The 18,457-nt window shown below is 54.7% G+C and overlaps 3 protein-coding genes across 4 annotated transcripts; 1 reads left to right on the top strand and 2 right to left on the bottom strand.

The window, feature by feature from the left end:
- The first annotated feature begins 115 nt into the window (after window positions 1-115).
- GALE (UDP-galactose-4-epimerase) lies at window positions 116-5,027 on the top strand. The gene is made up of 11 exons (XM_026517063.4): window positions 116-650; window positions 2,278-2,403; window positions 2,549-2,664; window positions 2,745-2,858; window positions 3,065-3,241; window positions 3,535-3,648; window positions 3,745-3,811; window positions 3,898-3,983; window positions 4,085-4,162; window positions 4,378-4,492; window positions 4,652-5,027. Exons 1-11 carry the CDS (start codon window positions 476-478, stop codon window positions 4,708-4,710), a joined length of 1,227 nt encoding a protein of 408 aa, XP_026372848.2. The 5' UTR covers window positions 116-475; the 3' UTR covers window positions 4,711-5,027.
- A 51-nt stretch (window positions 5,028-5,078) lies between these two features.
- LYPLA2 (lysophospholipase 2) lies at window positions 5,079-9,628 on the bottom strand. Its single transcript, XM_026517066.4, has 10 exons — window positions 9,484-9,628; window positions 7,895-7,997; window positions 7,585-7,616; window positions 7,386-7,451; window positions 6,871-6,918; window positions 6,702-6,772; window positions 6,500-6,573; window positions 6,322-6,423; window positions 6,045-6,218; window positions 5,079-5,957 (listed from the first exon to the last, which is right to left on the bottom strand). Exons 2-10 carry the CDS (start codon window positions 7,970-7,972, stop codon window positions 5,907-5,909), a joined length of 696 nt encoding a protein of 231 aa, XP_026372851.3. The 5' UTR covers window positions 7,973-7,997; window positions 9,484-9,628; the 3' UTR covers window positions 5,079-5,906.
- Window positions 9,629-11,677: 2,049 nt separating this feature from the next.
- PITHD1 (PITH domain containing 1) lies at window positions 11,678-18,225 on the bottom strand. 2 transcript variants are annotated; one of them, XM_026517068.4, is made up of 6 exons: window positions 17,992-18,222; window positions 17,246-17,289; window positions 16,811-16,888; window positions 13,958-14,062; window positions 13,163-13,271; window positions 11,678-12,616 (listed from the first exon to the last, which is right to left on the bottom strand). In XM_026517068.4, the coding sequence occupies exons 1-6, from the start codon at window positions 18,187-18,189 to the stop codon at window positions 12,515-12,517; spliced, it is 636 nt and encodes a 211-aa protein (XP_026372853.1). In that variant the 5' UTR covers window positions 18,190-18,222; the 3' UTR covers window positions 11,678-12,514. The 2 variants fall into 2 exon arrangements, with proteins under 2 accessions (XP_026372853.1, XP_026372854.1); XM_026517069.4 differs by lacking the exon at window positions 16,811-16,888 and having other exon boundaries at window positions 17,992-18,225.
- Between the last annotated feature and the right edge of the window lie 232 nt (window positions 18,226-18,457).

The following is an 18,457-nucleotide window of genomic DNA, read 5'->3' as shown; positions in this document are numbered from 1 at the left end:
GCCCAGCTTTCCTTTACCCAGAAGCACCGCATCATTTTCTAGCCGGCTCTGGTAGGCAGGGTGCGGACGGACCATCCCCGGCGGTTCGCGGGGAGGCTCGGCGCAGTCAGCGGCGCCATCTCTCCTGGGCCTCAGAGCTTCCCCAGCTCGCGGCGGGGGCGCTGCAAACCAGACGTCCCAGAGCCAGCTTCCTTCGGTCAGCGCCGCCCCGACCGCCTCTGCTGCGCGCCGTCGCTCATTTCCTGCGGGGCCGGCTCGAAAGAACAGCTCGGCGGGTACAGGAAGGCTGGAGAGAGCGCGGAGCCGGGCTCGTGGAGCCCTCGGCCTGCGGCTCCCGCCGGGGTAGAACTCTCGGGTGCCGCGCCGTACGTGGCGACCCGGCGCAGTCCGCCGCTGGCCGCCCGGCTCCCGGGTCCAGGCCGCGCCTCCCCTCGGTCCCACCGCCGGCAGCGAGCCGCGCCGCGCAGGCGCCTTGATGCCACAGCGCTTTTGGTCCTTCCGGCGCCCCGTAGCGCGTTCCCGGGTGACACGTTTCCTTGGGGGCGTGGAGGGGGCGGGACCAGGTGGCCCGTCGGCTCTTAAAGGGACCCGGACGCGGAGCGCAGGAGGCGGCGCCGCTGGAGCAGCGCAGGGCGCGCGGTCCGGAGCAGGTTCGCGAGGCAAATGGGTGGGGGGCCTGGCGGGCTCGCGAGGGGCTGGGCGGTCTGCGGAGAGCGATGGAGGGCTTCAGGGGACCGGGCCGCGTGCTGGGCAGAGTCCCACTGGGGCGGGCCCCATGCAGCTCTCTCTGCTCCCGCCGCCTTGGCTGGGGCGGCCCGGATTCATTCATTCCCGATCTGGGGACTCCGAGCTCGGCCCCCTCGGAGCCACGGCCCAAATCCCAGCCCGACGCTCACCGCCTCCTGCCCTCCATTTTGCAGACGGGAAAACCGAGGCGGCGACAGCCGACCGAGGTCACCCCGTCGGTCCGGGGCGAGGCTGCCCTCACCAGCCTTCCTGCCTCCTGGGGCCCATCCGCGACCACTTTTTGGGCTTCCATTCGGCGGGGTGGGGGTGGGGGCGGCCTCGGCGTCCGGAGCAAAGTCCAGCTGGAAGCAGTGGTGAGGGGGAAGGGTGAACTGCTTGGCGCGTTGATAGCGGGCTGTGAGCCTGGAGATCCGGATTCTAGCCTGGCTATCACAGCTGTGTGTCCTAAGGCAAATTACTTAACCTCTCTGACCTTAGTATCCTTCCCGGTAAAGTGCCAGCCATAACACTTGGCTCATCAGGATGTTGGGGAATCCAGGAAAATAATGCAGAAGTGCCCGGTACAGAGCCTGGTATGCAGCAAGCGCTCAGTCAAGTGGGTGGAGTGCATAAGCCCAGAGCGGGGATTGAGGCAGCCAGGAGGAAGGCGGCTGCGGGCCAGGCCGCACCGAATGAAAGACCTGAGTGTCTGGAGCCTCCTCCCCTCTCCCCCACTCTGCCCGCAGAGTTTGTTCAGGGCGGAGGTGCACACCTGGCAGTGGAGTCGGGACCAGGCCCACGTCCACACCGCCCGGCTCCGTGCCGCCTAAAGTTGGGTGGGATCCTTAGCTTCCAGCGGGCAGTGACCCAGCTGGCCCTGGCATGCATTGGTAGAGGCTGAGCCAGGTTGACTGACCTGGGGTGCGGTGGGGCCCACTGCAGGACCCAACCCTGTGGCCATTTGGTATATTTCCTGCTTCCTCCCAGCTGACTCTTGAGGGAGAGGGAGTCCGGGGAGCTGCCTAGAGCAGGAGGTAATAATCGCTGGGTCAGTTTACACCTAGTGATGGCAGAGGGACTGGGAAGGCCTGAATTTGAGCAGACAGAGCCTCTTCCTGGGCTCTGGGAGTCCCGGCGACGCTGCCATGTTTCCTTCTGGCCGGGACTGCCTAGTCCCCAGACACCTTGGAGGCTTTAGGTTTCCCCTTCTCAATCCCAGGTAAATTGGGACTAGAAATAGCGGTGCCTGCACCTCCATCTCCCCAACCGTGTGGTGCGGCAGGCCTTTCTAGTCACCTCATTTAACCCTCCCACAACCACACGGTGTTTGTACAATGACAAGCTCCAACCTCTAGAGATGGAAAGTGAGGCCAGGAGAGGGTAAGTGATCTCCAAGGCCCACGGCCAGGAAGAGATGGTACCCAGACTAGGCCGGGGGCTGATTCCAGAGCCGCCCTGCTCACTGGGACGTGCTACTGCCTCCCTCCGATGTTGGCCAGCGGCGCTGCGCGGGCAGTCTCAGCCCCTCTGACGCTCTGGGTTCTGGGCCAGGTACCATGGCAGAGAAGGTGCTGGTGACCGGCGGGGCTGGCTACATCGGCAGTCACACAGTGCTGGAGCTGCTGGAGGCCGGCTATTTGCCCGTGGTCATCGACAACTTCCACAATGCCATCCGTGGTGAGCACGGGGGCGGGGATGGAAGGAAAACAGGGGGCGGGGGGGGGGGGGTTCCACCACCACCTCCTACGGGTGTGTGTCCGCCTCGTCCCTTGGGAGCCCAGGACGCACGTCCTCCTTTGATGGTCTCCACGTGCTCAACCAGGAAGGGGCTCCATGCCTGAGAGCCTGCAGCGGGTTCAGGAGCTGACGGGCCGCTCGGTGGAGTTTGAGGAGATGGACATCTTGGACCAGGCAGCCCTACAGCGTCTCTTTAAGAAGGTAGGTGCTTGGCAGGCAGGGGGCACTGCGGAGGGCGAGGGCCTGTAAAGCGACCTCTGACCCTGGCTTCACCCCTGCAGCACAGCTTTACGGCAGTCATCCACTTTGCGGGCCTCAAGGCCGTGGGAGAGTCCATGCAGAAGCCTCTGGATTATTACAGAGTTAACCTGACCGGAAGCATCCAGCTGCTGGAGGTGAGACGAGCCACAAGCTCCCAGACACTGGCGGGCCCCAAGCTGTACCATTTTAGACACACGTCCCTCTACCTCTCCCTACCTCTCCGCCTCAGTCTCCCCATCCGTAAACAGGACTGCCCAAACCTCAGCCCCTCTCACCTGTGGAGGAGGAAGGGGGTGGGAATAACGTGCGGAGGCCACTGACCCCTCTCCTCCGTGGCCAGATCATGAGGGCCCACGGGGTGAAGAACCTGGTGTTCAGCAGCTCGGCCACCGTGTACGGGAACCCCCAGTACCTGCCCCTGGATGAGGCCCACCCCACAGGCGGCTGTACCAACCCCTACGGCAAGTCCAAGTTCTTCATCGAGGAAATGATCCGGGACCTGTGCCAGGCAGACAAGGTGAGGGCCCCCACTGACCCAGCTCCAGTCCCACGCACGGACCCAGGGCCTCCCGTGCACCTGAGGGTGGGATCCCGAGTGCCACCCGCCACCCACCCGGGAGGAAGCAAGGACTCTGGAAGCAGCAGTGACTTTGCCCACGGCACAGCACTGGCGGGGGTGGACCTGACCCCTGCTGCTTTCCAGGGATGAAGATCATCCTGGATGGGGGGCGGGGTGCAGGTGAAGAGCTCTGGCGTCCGCCTGGGCACGGCCTGCGCCCCCCCCCCCATGATCACCTGACTGTCTTGCAGGCCTGGAACGCGGTGCTGCTGCGCTACTTCAACCCCACAGGCGCCCACGCGTCGGGCTGCATTGGCGAGGATCCCCAGGGCGTCCCCAACAACCTCATGCCCTATGTCTCCCAGGTAAGGGAGAAGGGGGAGGTCTGGGGGCGGCCCTAGGATGGAAGGGTACAGCTGGCACTGAGGACCTGGGAAGAGCTGACCTGACCTCCACCCCAGGTGGCGATCGGGCGACGGGAGGTACTGAATGTCTTTGGCGACGACTATGACACGGAGGATGGCACAGGTGAGCCCAGGACCAGGGTGGGAGCCAGGGGGAGAATGAGGTCCGACGGACACGGTGCTGAACAACGCCCCACCCAACCACCGTAGGCGTCCGGGACTACATCCACGTCGTGGATCTGGCCAAGGGCCACATCGCGGCCTTGAGGAAGCTGAAGGAGCCGTGTGGCTGTCGGGTAGGGAGAGGAGGGAGAAGCGAGGCTGGCGAGGGAGATGGGGGTCCAGAGGGGGTAGTTTGTCCAACCCGCTCCACCACCCATTCTCCTGCCCCGGGCAGATCTACAACCTGGGCACAGGCACGGGCTACTCGGTGCTACAGATGGTCCAGGCCATGGAGAAGGCTTCGGGGCAGAAGGTAGGCCAGCTGCACCCCAGCGCCGCCCCCCAGCGCCCGACTTCCACAGCGCCCTGGGCCCCTCCCACTAGCCTCGCTCCCAGCCCCGCTCCTCCGCCTGCCTCAGTGCTGGGTGCCTGCCCCTGCGCTTCTCAGCCGGGTGGGCAGCCGGTGGGCAGCCGGGTGGGCGAGGCCAGGCCGGCTCAGCTAAGCCACAGCTGCTTCCTCGCTTGCAGATCCCATACAAGGTGGTGGCACGGCGGGAAGGCGATGTGGCTGCCTGTTACGCCAACCCCAGCCTGGCCCTCAAGGAGCTGGGTTGGACAGCCGTCTTAGGGCTGGACAGGATGTGTGAGTTTTCACCCCAACCCCGGACCCTGGGTGCTGGCTTGACCCGTGAGAGGGGGGCAGGGGCTGCCTGGGTCTGAGCACGCTCACCCTGGGCCGCCTGAGACGGTGGGGGTCCTGCGTTCCAATGTGGACCCTCACTCCACACCTCCCCCACCACAGGTGAAGACCTGTGGCGCTGGCAGAAGCAGAATCCTTCAGGCTTCGGCGCGCAGGCCTGACCCTCCCCTTCCGTGCACCAGGAAAGGAAAGAGAACTGCCTGCTCTCCAGCCTCTGGTGGGAACCCAGGGGCCTCAGCCTCCCCTACCTCAAACCCCAGCCGGGCCTTCTCAGCCCACCAGGCATGAGGCCAAGGGCTCCACTGACCAGGAGTTGGGGGGGGGGGGGTCCCTAACTCTTCTCTGCAGCAGGGTCCAGGAACCCATCAGGACCACCAGAAGTGAACGGGGGAGCAAGGGTCCCGAGACAGGCACTAATTTATACTGCTCCGAAAGAGCTTTCCGAAGTATTTAAAATAAAAGTTTTCTAACACTGGGACAGATTCTTGCCCGTGATCACGCTCTACCCCTTGGATAGAATAATCCAGCCTGAGAGTTGAAGCAATTTAATTTTATCGGAATCCAGGACACAACAAGAAAAACACCCAAAACCACATGGAGACAGAAGACGAGACACAACTCCTCCCCCACCTCCCCCCTGGCCCTAGAGTGGGGACAACGTGGGGTGAGACAGCTGGGGGAGACCTCGAGCCTCAGTCCAGCCCTGCAGGCTCCAGGCCTGCGGGGGAGCAGGGTAAGGGGGAGGCAGGGCCCAACCCCCATGTTGGGGAGGCTAAGGGAAGGCCCCCTTCGAAGGACTCTGCCCCCTCACCAACACCCCTGCCCAGGGGCAGGTAGCCCACAGCAGCACGGGGGCCCAGGGCCATGAACACATTCATGATTGAGAAGCAGCTGGAGGGAAGGAGGAGAGACACACGATTATCTGGGCAGAATCACTTGGGAGTGGAGTGGTAGGTGGGGCCTGGGAGGGCCCCATGGGCCAAACCCTGAGGTCACAGGAGGGGGCCCAAAGCGGGGCTAGTGAGTGAGGTCCTGAGTGAGTGGGTCAGCGGCTGGGCCCCTTCCTCCCGCTGCCTACAGCCCCTCCGATACTGCTGCCGGGGGCCCCGCCTCTGGGGACACGGGAGAAGAGGGCGGCCCACCCCCTGCTGCAGACAGCCAGGTGGCTGAGACCAGGAACAAAGGCCTGGCCAGGCCTCGGCCTGCCTGCCTGCCCCAGAGGCCTATGGGAAGAGAACAGGTCAGGGATGGTCAGACAGGTGAGGACAGGGGCTCGACCGGCTCAGATCCAAGATGGTGCCGCGCGTGCTGGGTCCCCCAGGAGCTGGGGGACTGCGCTGGAGGCCAGCGACTCTGGTTAGACAGGAGGCAGCAGCTTTTCAAGAAACTCCTTCACAGCTGCCATCTCCTGGGGGTGAGGAGGGACTGTGAGCGGCTCCCAGCTGCAGGGAGGAGGGAGAGGGCTGGGAGGAGGAAGGGGCACCTCATCACTGACCTGAGGACAGGAGCTGTGCATGACACCTGGATAAGTCTTGAACTGGACCCTGGCGGGTGTAACAACGGACCGGAGCTTCTCTGCCGTCAGGGCCCCAAACCGTACTGGAACCATGGGGTCCAGCTCCCCATGGCACTGAAGGATGGCCAGGTCCTTGGCACTGCCATTGGCTGCCTGTGGGCCAGACAGGACCTCCAGGGCAAAGCCAGTGCTTCTGCACAACCCCCAAGCTACAAGGAGATTCAAAGGGCAGGAGTGGGGTCATGGAGATGCTTACCTGGGGGAAGGCCCGATGCAGAGGCAGCCAACAGCTCAATGCCACAATGCCAGCCAGAGGGTGGGGACAGGTAAGGGCCGTGTAGAGGGACAGGGCCCCACCCTGGAGGGAGGAGAAAATGAGAGGTCATGAGGGCACAGCTCACCTATCACCCCCCACCCCCTCTCTCTCCACTCACCTGTGAAAAGCCTCCCAGGACGATTCGATTGGCAGGGATCCCATTCTTCATCTCGTGCTCAATCAAGGCCTTGACTGGGGGGAGGGACACGACTGGGTAGGGGAAAAGCTGCTGGAGGGCCCAGGGAAGGGAGCCAGATACTGCCCAGTGCTTTCTTGGGGGGCGGGGACGGAGGGCGGATACTGAGGGGCTGGGGCCTTACTGTTCTCTGCGGCCTTCTTGATGCCAGCCTCGTCCTCTGGGGCATCTGGACTCAGCCCCATCAGGTCAAACCTAGGGGAGGAGAGGTGTTGGCTCCTGGAAGAGCCTGGCCCGTCCCCTGCACCTCTCTCAGCTCCCATCCTGCCCCCTCGACACCCCTGCCAACTCACCAGGAGGGCATCACCATCTTCATGTTGAGCGTCACAGGGATCCGGGGTCTGGGGAGGGGCAGCGAGAAGGGCCATCATGCGCAGAAGGGATGAGGAAGCCACGGCAGAGAGCCGGGAGGGGGCAGAGTAGCCCCTGGGGGCCCCTCCCAGCAGGCAAGGCCTGTGTTTAAGGTGTTGCCAGGCAACCTGCCACGTGGGGCTGGAGGCTGTGGTTGGGGCACTAGCAGAGAAGCAGAGCCTGGCGCTCGGTGTGACGGGGTTCCAGCTCCGTGGGTGAGTACTTGGGGAAGGGGCACAGGATCTCCTGGTTCTAGGAGAGCCCTGGTCTAGGAGGGCCTAGGGCAGGGGGCTGGGGCTGCGAGCTCCACGGGAGTGAAGCTGAAAATGGCACCTCTAATTGCCCTGGGCCCAGGCTGCAGGCTGCAGCTGGCAGGAAAGAACAGGCCTGAGACCACAGGACCACCCCCCCGACTGATCCCCATCCAGAGCCCCTCCCTTGCTGGGGTGACACTCACGCATGGGGACAGATGTACTTGACGTGAGGGAGCCGGATGGTGGAGAGGGCGTCAGCCCAGCTGTGCCTGTAGGAAGGAAGGGAAAAATGGCACCGATGTGGGGAGGGAGAGAGGGAGGGCACAGGCCCCTCCAATCCTGCCCACGGGGCCCTTCCCCACCTTCCCAAGGAAGTACCCCCTCCCTCTCCAGCTCACTCACCCTGTGTCTCCAAGTCCATGTAAAAAAATAACCTGAAAAAGGGTGAGACGTGGGGAGGTGGGAAGAGGGCAGTCGCCACCCTGCTCTCATTCCCCCTCGGTCCTCTAACTTCGGGCCACCCCCCTGCGCCCCCAAGGACCTGGGGGTAACTGTGATAGCAGCCAAACAGGCTATTAACCCGTTGCCACCTGGCTTCGGGTTGCTCCCTTCTCAACACACCTCCATTTTTCCCCACATTCCTTCCAGCCAGTTTCCCCGGCTGGGCTGGGGGCTGGCCTAGGGGCTGCCAAGGGCAGGGGAGGACCCTTACCGCAGCCGTTTCCCGCTCAGCTCCAGACACGGTGGCAGCATCGGTGAGCAGGGGCACAGACATGGTGTTACCACACATACACTGCAGGCTCCACGGCTGGGGCCTGTGCAAATCCGGGGGAGTGGTCAAGAGCAAGACCCGGCAGGGGAGAGACTCCTGACACAGGAGAAGAGCCCCAAACCGTGGGCCCACTCAGACCATCAGTGCCCCATAACACCCTGGGTTTCTGTCCTGGGCACCAAGAAAAGGCAGGCAAGAAGTCTGAGGCCAGAGCAGGTAGGAAGTTTGCCTCCATTCCAGGGCTGAAAAGCAGAGGAAGCCACCCTAGTGTCCCTGGTTCTAACCCACATCACACAGCCTGAGCTTGCTGGAGACCCAGAGGGGCAGAGGTAGGGCTTAGGGACTGTGGGGGAGGGGAGCCAGGGCATCTCCTGCTGTTGTCCCCCCACTAACTGCCTCCTCCCTGCTCTCCAATCATCAAGCCTCTAACAGAGTCCCAGGGTCCCTCCTCCCCAACTCCCAGACCTACTGGGAAACCAAGGGGAGAGCAATGCCAGGAAAATATAGTTTTAGCCCCTACCCCCAACCCCCCCCACACACATTTTCTCCAACCTCCTCCCCAACATCCAGCCCCCACCCGGCCTTCACAAGCAGTTTCTGGCTCAGCCCTTCCCAGAGCCCCTGGGAGCTGCCCATGTCCCCAGAAGGCACACAGACCCCGGTCCACTACCCACCCCATAACTGGTGCCCCACGCCCCACTGCATGGTGCTGCCTGCTGCTGCTAGTGCCCACTGAATCCAACCAGGTCCCCCAGCTTGACGATGCTCTGGGACCCCCAAACACACAAAAGAATGTGAGGCTGGTTGGCTCCTCCCCATTCTTAGCACCCTCCAAAGTCCTCAGAAGCTACCTGCCTCTAAGCACCTACCTTTCCCTGAGGTGCCCACCCACCGCCCCCCACCCTCCCTACCAGCTTCAACCTTCCATCTCTGACCCGAGTGCACATCTCCACGTGGGATCTCTCACCTCTGACCCCGGGGTCCCTCTTCCCACACGGGGATGTACCTTTTGCCCAAAGCAGGGATTTCCTTCTTCCCTCGCTGGGAGACTTCCACCTCTCACCCAGGGTCTCCCCTCTCAAAGTGATGCCTTCCCCCCTGACCAGGGAAGAGAGCTCCCCACAGTAACAACTTCCACCCTAACCCAGGGTCTCCCACTCTCCACTCTAGTAACGTCTGTTCTGACCAAGGGTCGCTCCCTCGCTACAGTGACATTTTCTACCCTGAGCCAGGACCCTCTCTCCTGCCCACAAAGGGGCGTTCTACTTTTGACCCTGGGGAGCCCCAACCCCACAATGGGATCTTCCTCTTCCGACCCTAAGTCCCTCCCATCATAGCCGGACAGCTTCTTGCCCCTCTCTACCCCCAAAGTAACCAAGACCGGCCAGCGCCTCTTCGCACCTCACTCCCCACCCCCATCCCTCACAACTGCGGTCCCCTCCCCACTCGCCCGGACTCCCGCGGAGGCCCGGTCTCCCCCCCCCCCCCCCGGTACCCTCCCTCCTCCGGCTGGCCCCGGACGAGGGTACCTCCACTCCCTGGGGGTTTCGAGACCTCTCGGGCGATTCTCCCCTTTCTCCTGCACAGACACACACTCTTCCCCCTCGGCCGCCCCCGCCGGAACTTCCGTTCGAGTCCCGGGAACCCAGCCATCGCGCTGCCGGAAGTAGCCTGGCCAGCGGTACGGAACCCGGAAGTGGGCGTCGGCGATCCGCCAGATAGGAGCTGCCATGTTGGATACGATGGGGCCACTCCCCGTAATGAAGCCACGGAGGCACCTGCAGAATCTAGACAGCGCGTCGGTGATTCCCCCCTGCTACCACCTAACCCGTGCGCCTCCTAAAGGCAAGCTATCCGGAAGGAGACGCACCGCTCACACTAGCATAGTTTCGGATGGATCATACACCGGATGGATGGCATCATACACTTAAGACATCCTTAGAGGCCATCTAGCTCTCCAGTCTTATTATAAAGATGAGGAAACAGACGCTCAGGGAGGGGAAGGAAGCGGCAATCTCAGGATGACACTGTACTGCTGCCTCTCTGCACCTGCTTCCTGAGCCAGAACACAGGGATGAACAGCACCCTGCCTACTTCACAGCTTTGCGGTTAGGCGCAAATGAGGTCGTGTGGAAATGCTTCATACACTGTAAAATTACAGCGTGAGGACTTAATGACGAAAAAGGACCCTGGGAAAACAACACAGGTCACAGCAGGAGAGCTGGACAGGCAGTGTTGTCTTAGTTCTGCCCTCAACAAGCAAGGCCACGTGGATGGTGCGCAGAATACCATCAATGAGCCCCAGTTGTTAAGAACAAAAAGGGCTTCATCTCGTCCCCATTTTGCTCCTTGCTGCACTGATAAAGTGGAAATGGGCTCCCGGTCCACAGAAAGGCTGGAAGGGGAAGCAAACTGAGTTGAAGGACTATGTTCCTAAGAGAACATGTGGGCATCTACAAACAGGAAATGAGTGATGCTGCTACCTCAGCAGCTTAGGACTAAGTCTCCCAGTATAACCTACAGTTTTCTTTGAACTGAAAGAAAACAGTAAGCTTGGGAACTTCAAGCACTTTTCCAGGCTGAGAGGCAGTTTGTCTTAAGTGCTCAACAGGTCACAAAGACAGCCTAAAATACCAGGATTCTGAACAGGAAATCTTTTGAGCCCTGAGGACTGCAACAAGCTGAAGAACCGGACTGGATGTCAGGAAGGGAGGAGTGTGCCCAGACCACAAAATTGCCAGCCACTGTCCCCCCACCCCACCCCAGGATCCCTGCTAGGTCTGCTTATAGAAGACTAAACAATTCCTCCTGCACCCCCAATCGCCTAGGACCCTGGGGCACTTCTTCAAGTTCTTGAACAAATTCTTCAGAGTGACGCTTCAAATTCAGAAGCCCAGTCCCAGGGCCTGCCTGTGATTAGGCTTTAATTAGTGGAACTAATGAAGGGACAGTCTGCTCTACGATTTCTAACTTTATTTTTCCTCCTACTCCAAATTTTAAAACATAGCCTTTATTTTTTTTATCTCCAAAATGATCTAACTGAAATAAAGAGGCTGAGGAGTAGGACCCTTAGTGCACCAAGAATTGCATTTGCACTCTGGTTGATTTCAGGTTACGTTTTAGAAATCTTGAGGCTTGACAAAGCTTGGTGATGGCAGGCTTTCCCTTGGACAGGCTGGAGAAACAGCGTGAGCCAACACTTCAGAAAAACTCTCTCAAGAGGATGAGATTCAACACTAATTCCCATTATTCACTGTCTCTATTTCTGCAAAGGAGAGAATACTATCTCAAATCCCCTCATTATAGATACTTAAATTGTCTCCAGTTGCTATCTTGACTTACAAAATTTAAGTCCAGTCTTGGGTCCACATGTGCTGCTCACTTATTTTCCTTGTTCTCATTTCTTCTGGTGAGCTCCGGAATCTGTTCTCCCTTGTTTTTGTAAATGTCACTCCACAAGTTACTTCCTCTCATGAGAAACGGAACATCGGTTTGTAACCTCACCTTCCTCTTTACAAAGTGTGGGTGGGTGGGTGGGTGGGTGTAGGAGTGTTTTTTAGTCCACTGTACCTTTCCTGGAAAAATTATCTAGTCTTAATTAAATATCACTGTGGCACTATGACCTACCTAGTACAAAACAACAACAAAAAATTTCAAAGTTCCATACAGTTCCCAGTAAACGTTTCATCGGTACTACCAAGAAATCAAAAGAATATACAAACATTAAGTCTGGCAAAGATTTATTAGGAAGCTTATTAGTTACGGTGAATAAAAAGCCATGAACAGAAGAACTGAGATCTCCAATTTCTGGCACTGCGCTTACACACTAGTTAGAAGCTAATAAACATTAAGGACGTCCCAAGGGGAATCTTACCTAAGTCCCAATCTTATCCAACCAGGATAACTCACAAACACAGAAATGATGCCATGCTCTCCCCAGACTGCTTAGCTAGGCAGTAAGAAAAAAGACCCCCTCAAGCTACTGAGCATCATCAGGAGACTCCTGCTCTCCTAGCTATAACCATGGGACACTAGTACATGACAAACAACTCCAAGCTGGGCAACTTGACAAGGATGCTGAACGCTGACAAGATGAAGGAGCAAGCAGGGACAAGTATTTCTAGGTGGAGAACCTCCTGATGGCTAATAGAAACACAATGCTGAGGCTTCAGAAAGTTTACTGCAGCCCAGGAAAAAGTTTCCATTAAAAAAAAAAAAAAAAAGTCACACAAAAATCCTGCCACAAAGCAACAAGACACTTGGGATCCCATGGCCACATTGACTGGAAAGGCAGACATTATCCAATGACTGCCAGATGCTGACCAGCCCAAGACTCAATTTCTAGGCCCTAGAGAACCACGATTGTCCCTCAGCACCCACACTACCCTCCCCGGTGGTGTGGCATCTTCCACAGGCCAGGTTTCTGCAGCAAGCCCCAAAGACAAAGCTTGGCAGAGGCTGTGGCACCAACTCTCTCTGGAACCCTATCTCTTTGTCCTCCCCAACAGGACGCTGTACATCTTCACCGACACAGCGCCTCTGTGGGAGCCCTGGCCAGTCTTAGGAAATGAAGTGTGTCTGTGGGGTAACCTGATGGACCCTGTGGTCTGCTGGGTTGGCTGATGCTTCATAATTGCAGATGGTCACCTCATGTCGGCGAAGCTGCAAGAAAAGTGAGAGGCTGGGTCAGCTGGCCATTTCCCAGACCACACACTGGAATAGTCCTTATTCAGGTTCATTTCTGAAAGTCATCTCTACCCCCTTCTGACATTTTTATCCTAGAAAGACTGCAAAGATCATTATCAATGAATCACCCCACAACTTAAGATTCATTCCCCCATTACTATGGTGCCACCATGAGAGAAGAGGACCTTATCTATCTTGTTTATTATCTTATCTCTGGGTGCCTGGAACAAGAAAAGTCATCAAAAATGTCAAATGAAGAAAAGAATCTCAAAGTGAAAAAAATGAATTGATATCAACTGTATTATTTCAACTCCTTTAAAAATACCTATGGCCTGTCAAAAGAGATGGACTGTTTACAGTAATGAAACCAAGAAAAATTATACACAGACTGAGAGCAAGTGGTATCTCACTTGCTCTTTTTTCCTTTCCTTATAGTGCTCAGATCACAGTATACAGATGTATACACACATATGCAGATACACTGGGGTGGGGGGGTCAGGTATGCTTCCCGCCCCTTCTTACCTCAGTCCATTCTCCTCTCAGACCAATATACAAGACCTTTGTGGTATCAGCTCCAAAGTTTTTTGAAATATGAATTGAGAGATGATAGACGTTTGAAAAACGAGAAATTCTAGAGAATGAAAGGAATGGGGAGAGAAGACACAGGTTAGAGTTCAATGAATATCTCGCCATCAGGACAAAAACAACAATTCTAGCTCCAACTTGTGGTAAAACCCAGGTAAATGTCAGCGAACACTCTGGCCTCTTAGTATCATTCTTCTCTTTTGGACAAGAATTGATTCAGTGGCTACTGCCTGAGCATCTGCCAGGTCCTGCTCCAGGCGGTAGGAATAGAAAAATGAGTCAACACTGCCCTGCCCTCAGGGAGCAGGAATGAGAAATGCTGTATGACCAAGCAGGGATTCTAACAGAAGTTCAGTGTTGATCTCACCAACCTTACTGTTAGGAAAAAGAACCAGTGAAGACACAAGGTGGTCTTGGGTAACATGGCCTATTGTAAGCCCACTATGCAAAGAGGAATTCTGAAAACATCTTTCCTAAGACCGCCCTAGTAGATCTGTCAACAGCTCACAAGTTTAACAAGTCTATGGCTTCCACTGCATCTCTGCCAAAAATGACCAAGCCAAGGATCAAGTTTCCTCCACTGTTTTAACTCATTTCTCATGCTAAGAAAGCAGGAAATGGGCCAAAATTAAACTGCAAGCTCAGTGAGTGCTAATGCACATATGTTCACTACAAATGAACACCTGCTGTTCCTCAGGAGAAGCCAGAAGTGGAGACAGGCCAAGTGCTTACTTTGTAGCATACTCTAATTCTCCCGTAAGATCCCGATTCAGACTAAAGGTCTGATCTGGCTCCCTGTCTGTATCATCAAAGGACATCTGTGGAATGTTTTTGTACCTGAGAAAGGAAAGGGAAGAAAAATCAAGAAATGTGCCTTATCACATTGTGCATATTTTTTAGTTCTTCAAGACTTCTTATCGACTCAACTGCCTTCAGTTTTATCAAAAGAGATCAAATTTTAGGAATGGCATTTTACTGGCATTTATATACAAATATCTTTAAACCAACAAGAAAAGAGCTGAGAACTGCAACATAAGCCAGTGGCATCTTTGAGTGGGTTAAGATCACATGAGAAGCAATATACAAAGAGGAGGCTCAAACCAGGTCACGTGCAGCAAACACATGGAGAGAATCAGCAACTCAGCACATTCAGACCAAGCTGAGGAGGTTAAATAAAACAGCTTACTCAAGGGAGAAAACATACTTTTGGCAGAAACCTATTAAACAGAGTTAAGAGATAAGAGCAGGTAACTTAACGCTCAAGCAATTTTTGTGTTCAAAATTACCCTATATATTGAATCCTCTTACAGTTCTTTAAAAAAAAATACAATTTGGGGGTTTCCACTCTGAAAAGAGCACAAAAGGCTGCCAACTCACAACGAGCTTTGGAAAGTCAAGTAAAACTGATAATGAAGAAAAAGGTTTTCAAAGAAATACCTAAGAATCAGCTGTCTCCTCTATCACTCACAGATGCTAAAGACCTAAGCCACACCCCTACCATCTCTAGAGTGTTTTATTAACACACCCACATAGGAGGGGCCTAGACATTAGGGGCAGCAAAATGCATGTAATTTAAGAAAGCAAATGTCTGCTTCAAAGTGTTTCTAAGAATGATGCACAGAATAATAATAATAGTGAACATTTATGAGTAGCATTATGAGAGGCAGTGTAGCACTGTAGTTAAAAGCAGTGTCTCTGGAGCCAGACTTCTAGGTTTAAAGCGTGGCTCTGTCACTTACCAGCTGTGTAATTTTGGGCAAGTGATTTAACCTCTCTGTATTTGTTTCCTCACTTATAAACTGGGGATAGTGATAGTACATATCCCATACAACGATGAGATTAAATTGAATCAATTTTAAGATACATACACTTTAAAAATTTTACTATGGAAAATTTCATATACAGAAGGAGAGAGAAAAATACAATGAATCTCCATTTATGTATCACTCAGCTTCAATAATCAACATTATGCCTATTTCCTATCACCCCCATTTTGTTTGTGCTTGATTTTTTTTTTTTAAGATTTTTTTATTTATTTACTTGACAGAGATTAAGACAGCCAGCGAGAGAGGGAACACAAGCAGGGGGAGTGGGAGAGGAAGAAGCAGGCTCATAGCGGCGGAGCCTGATGTGGGGCTCGATCCCATAATGCCGGGATCACGCTGAGCCGAAGGCAGACGCTCAACCGCTGTGCCACCCAGGCGCCCCTGTGCTTGATATTTTAAAGCAATCCCAAACATTTCACTTCACTCATACTTTAGTATTTCTAAAAAGTAAAGACTTCTTAAAATACCACTCTTAAAATGATACCATTTTACAGAAATTAACAATTCCTTAAAATCATCTAACACCTAGTCTGTGTTCAAATTTCATTAAGTACCAATTTAACTTTTCTAGATGTGTCAGTGGCATGTCACAGTTGAATAAACAAAATTTTTTAAATTTATGGCATATAAGAGAATTACAATCAATGACATCTTAGATCTGATAAAATATATGTAAATTGCTTAGGACCAAGGGCTATATAAGTATTTGTACCTGCCATACCAAAACTGGGCATTTATTATGTTCCAGACTTACTCTAAGCTCTTTACATGTTATGTATCATTCAATTCTCTCCACAAGCTTATGAGGTTCATACTATCACTATTGTCATTTTACATACAAGAGCACTGAGATAAAGTAATAGCCCAAAGTCATGCAGCTAACCCGTGGTACAAGCCAGAATTTGAACCCAAGCAGTTTATTCCAGAGGCCACTCTTAACCACAATGCAACACAGATTTCTAGTTTCTCAAGCCAATCCATCTCCCCAGCAAACGAGTCTCCAAAAGCATCAACTCAAATGTACTGTTTCCTTAAAATGATTAAATATGTGGGTTTGCTTTCAAATTCATGTTTCTAACTTTCAAAAACAATATCAATTTCTTAAATCTCTCACTTAAATTGACCAATTTTTCAGGAAGAAATTTTTTTAAATGTAAAGTTCTTCTGGTATTTCTTTCTCCAGCACTCAAAAAAGTTTCCCCCTTCTTTTAGGAAGGCTATGCTGGACTAAGGCAAGCTGTCAAAAATGGAGTATTAACCCTGGTAGCAACAGATCCAGTGTTGTAATAGGTATACAGAACTTTGCTAACTAAAGGGCATCCACACTCATATGGAGTAGTCATTCCATGTCAACAAAACACACACAAAGACTTTAACTGTGTCAAATAACAAGGGTAAATTTGGAAACTAACCCTGAGTAGAAACCATAAAGATCATTTGAGATCTACAGCTGGGTTACTAAGAAAACTGCAAAGTCATCAACAACTGGCATTTACAGGATGCTCTCTGGATGAATGGTGCCACAGCAGGTACTTTGAAAAGACACAAGCTGTTGGCCCTAAAGATGCTTAATCTAAAAAAGTCGCTAATTCAGGAAGAGATAAGTGTATTCTGATGCAGAACAAGACCAAGATTTTTAAGTAGGGGGGAGGTAATATTTCACCCAGTAAAAAGAAAAATATGTGTCATTCTGGAATAAAGTGCTACCAGAGAAATGAGAACTAGGAGCTTCCTGAGGGCTTCGGCCCTCACCACTTACAGTCTCATCTCAGAGGGGTGTGAGTCATCGTCCTCTCCCATTATAATGATGCCTTTGAGCTTGACATTGCCTGTAAATCTGCCAGAATGCAAAAGAAGTTGTCAACCTGGGTATGAACTTTTGCATAGCTGTGTGACCCTGGACAAGACCCTTCCCCTTTCTGGGCTTCAGGTTACTCATGGGTCAGACTTGTACCACAGCATTTCTAAGATCCTGTCTGCCTCTGGCATTCTGCAGTTCTATAAATTCACCTTGACTCCTCAGTTATCTTTCAACAGATACATCTTTATGCTTTCCTCCTCAAACCCACCACACTGTAATTTCCCCCATTTCTAGAAACAGATGTGTGCCCTTGACACAACCAATGAATGAATCCTGAGAAGACAACTGGGTACAGCCTATCTAGCCTGAGGCAAACACCAAGGAGATACTTACGGAATATTAAACAGAAGCTCTTCATCTGCATCACTTTCAACAAACTGGAGGGGATGGGGAGTGGGGAGGAGAAAGCAACAAATATTTGCTGAGAGCCTACAATTTCAGGCATCTTCCACCCTGTTCTAGGACTGGAGTGCAAGGCAAAGAGTCAACCTCCCTCGGTTTTCCAGCACTTACTAACTTGACGCTAGTAAGTTACTATCTATAGACCATCCTCTCAGAGGGCTCTTAAATGGGGACCCCGTGAATGAACTTCCAGACCCAACCAGCCTCCTGAAATTGTAAAAATCCGTGCCTATGGAGTCCACAGCTTTCAAGCGGCTCCGTGACCCCACAGCGGTAAATGCTCGAGAAAGGATAACACGCTTCATCTGCCCAGCCCGTCTGGGCTTCATCAGGTGATACGATCAGGCAGCCATTGGGTCTAGCAGTCAAACAGTCGGGAAAACGCCCTCACAGCCTTCCTCCGCTACCTCCTGAAGCTCTGAAGAGAATACTGGCTGTGTAAAGCCAAAGCGCCCCTTTCCCTCTCTGGACCTCAGTTCCTCATATCTGCAAAATGGGGAGACTCGACCCTGTTTTCTTCCCAGGGGGCGGGCAGGTGACGGGCACGGGAAAGCGCTTGGCAAGCGGGCTGTCGTTATTTTTAACAGCAGGACTGAGGCCGACAGAGCAGACGGCAGGCCTGAGGCCCCGCGCGGGTCCCCGCCTCGCCCGCCCGCCCCAGGCCCCGGAAGGCCCACCTTGGAGCGGTCGGTCCGCTCCTCCCACGGCTTGAAGACGCCGCGGCCGCTGCCCTCGCGGCTCTCGTTGAGGCACTGCAGCCGCTCCAGGTCGATGCGCAGGTAGAGGCCGTAGGCCAGGCCGCGCTGTTCGGGCGGCTCCTCCCGCTCGGCGGCGCAGCGACAGCCGCCCCCGCCGTGGCTGTGGCCGTGCGACATGGCGACGCCGCCGCCCGCGCGTCCCCTCGGCCCTGCCGCCGCCGCCGCCGCCGCCCGCGCTGCGCTCGCCCCGCTCCGCTCCGGCCGCCAAGCGCGCCGCGGCCGCCGCGTCGTAAAAGGCGCGCCTGTGCGGCGCATGCGCGCGGGGAGAAAGGGGGCGGGGCTCGGAGAGGGTTTGACGTTTGACAAGCGCTTGCAGGTGCCAGAGAGGCAGACGTGGAGTTGGATGCTATCGGCTTCCCCGCTACTCGGGTGTGGAAACTGAAGC

Source organism: Ursus arctos, unplaced genomic scaffold (assembly GCF_023065955.2).
Source record: "Ursus arctos isolate Adak ecotype North America unplaced genomic scaffold, UrsArc2.0 scaffold_32, whole genome shotgun sequence".
Lineage (NCBI taxonomy): Eukaryota > Metazoa > Chordata > Mammalia > Carnivora > Ursidae > Ursus > Ursus arctos.
The sequence above is the reverse complement of the archived record's forward strand: the minus strand, read 5'-3'. Positions and strand labels throughout refer to the sequence as shown.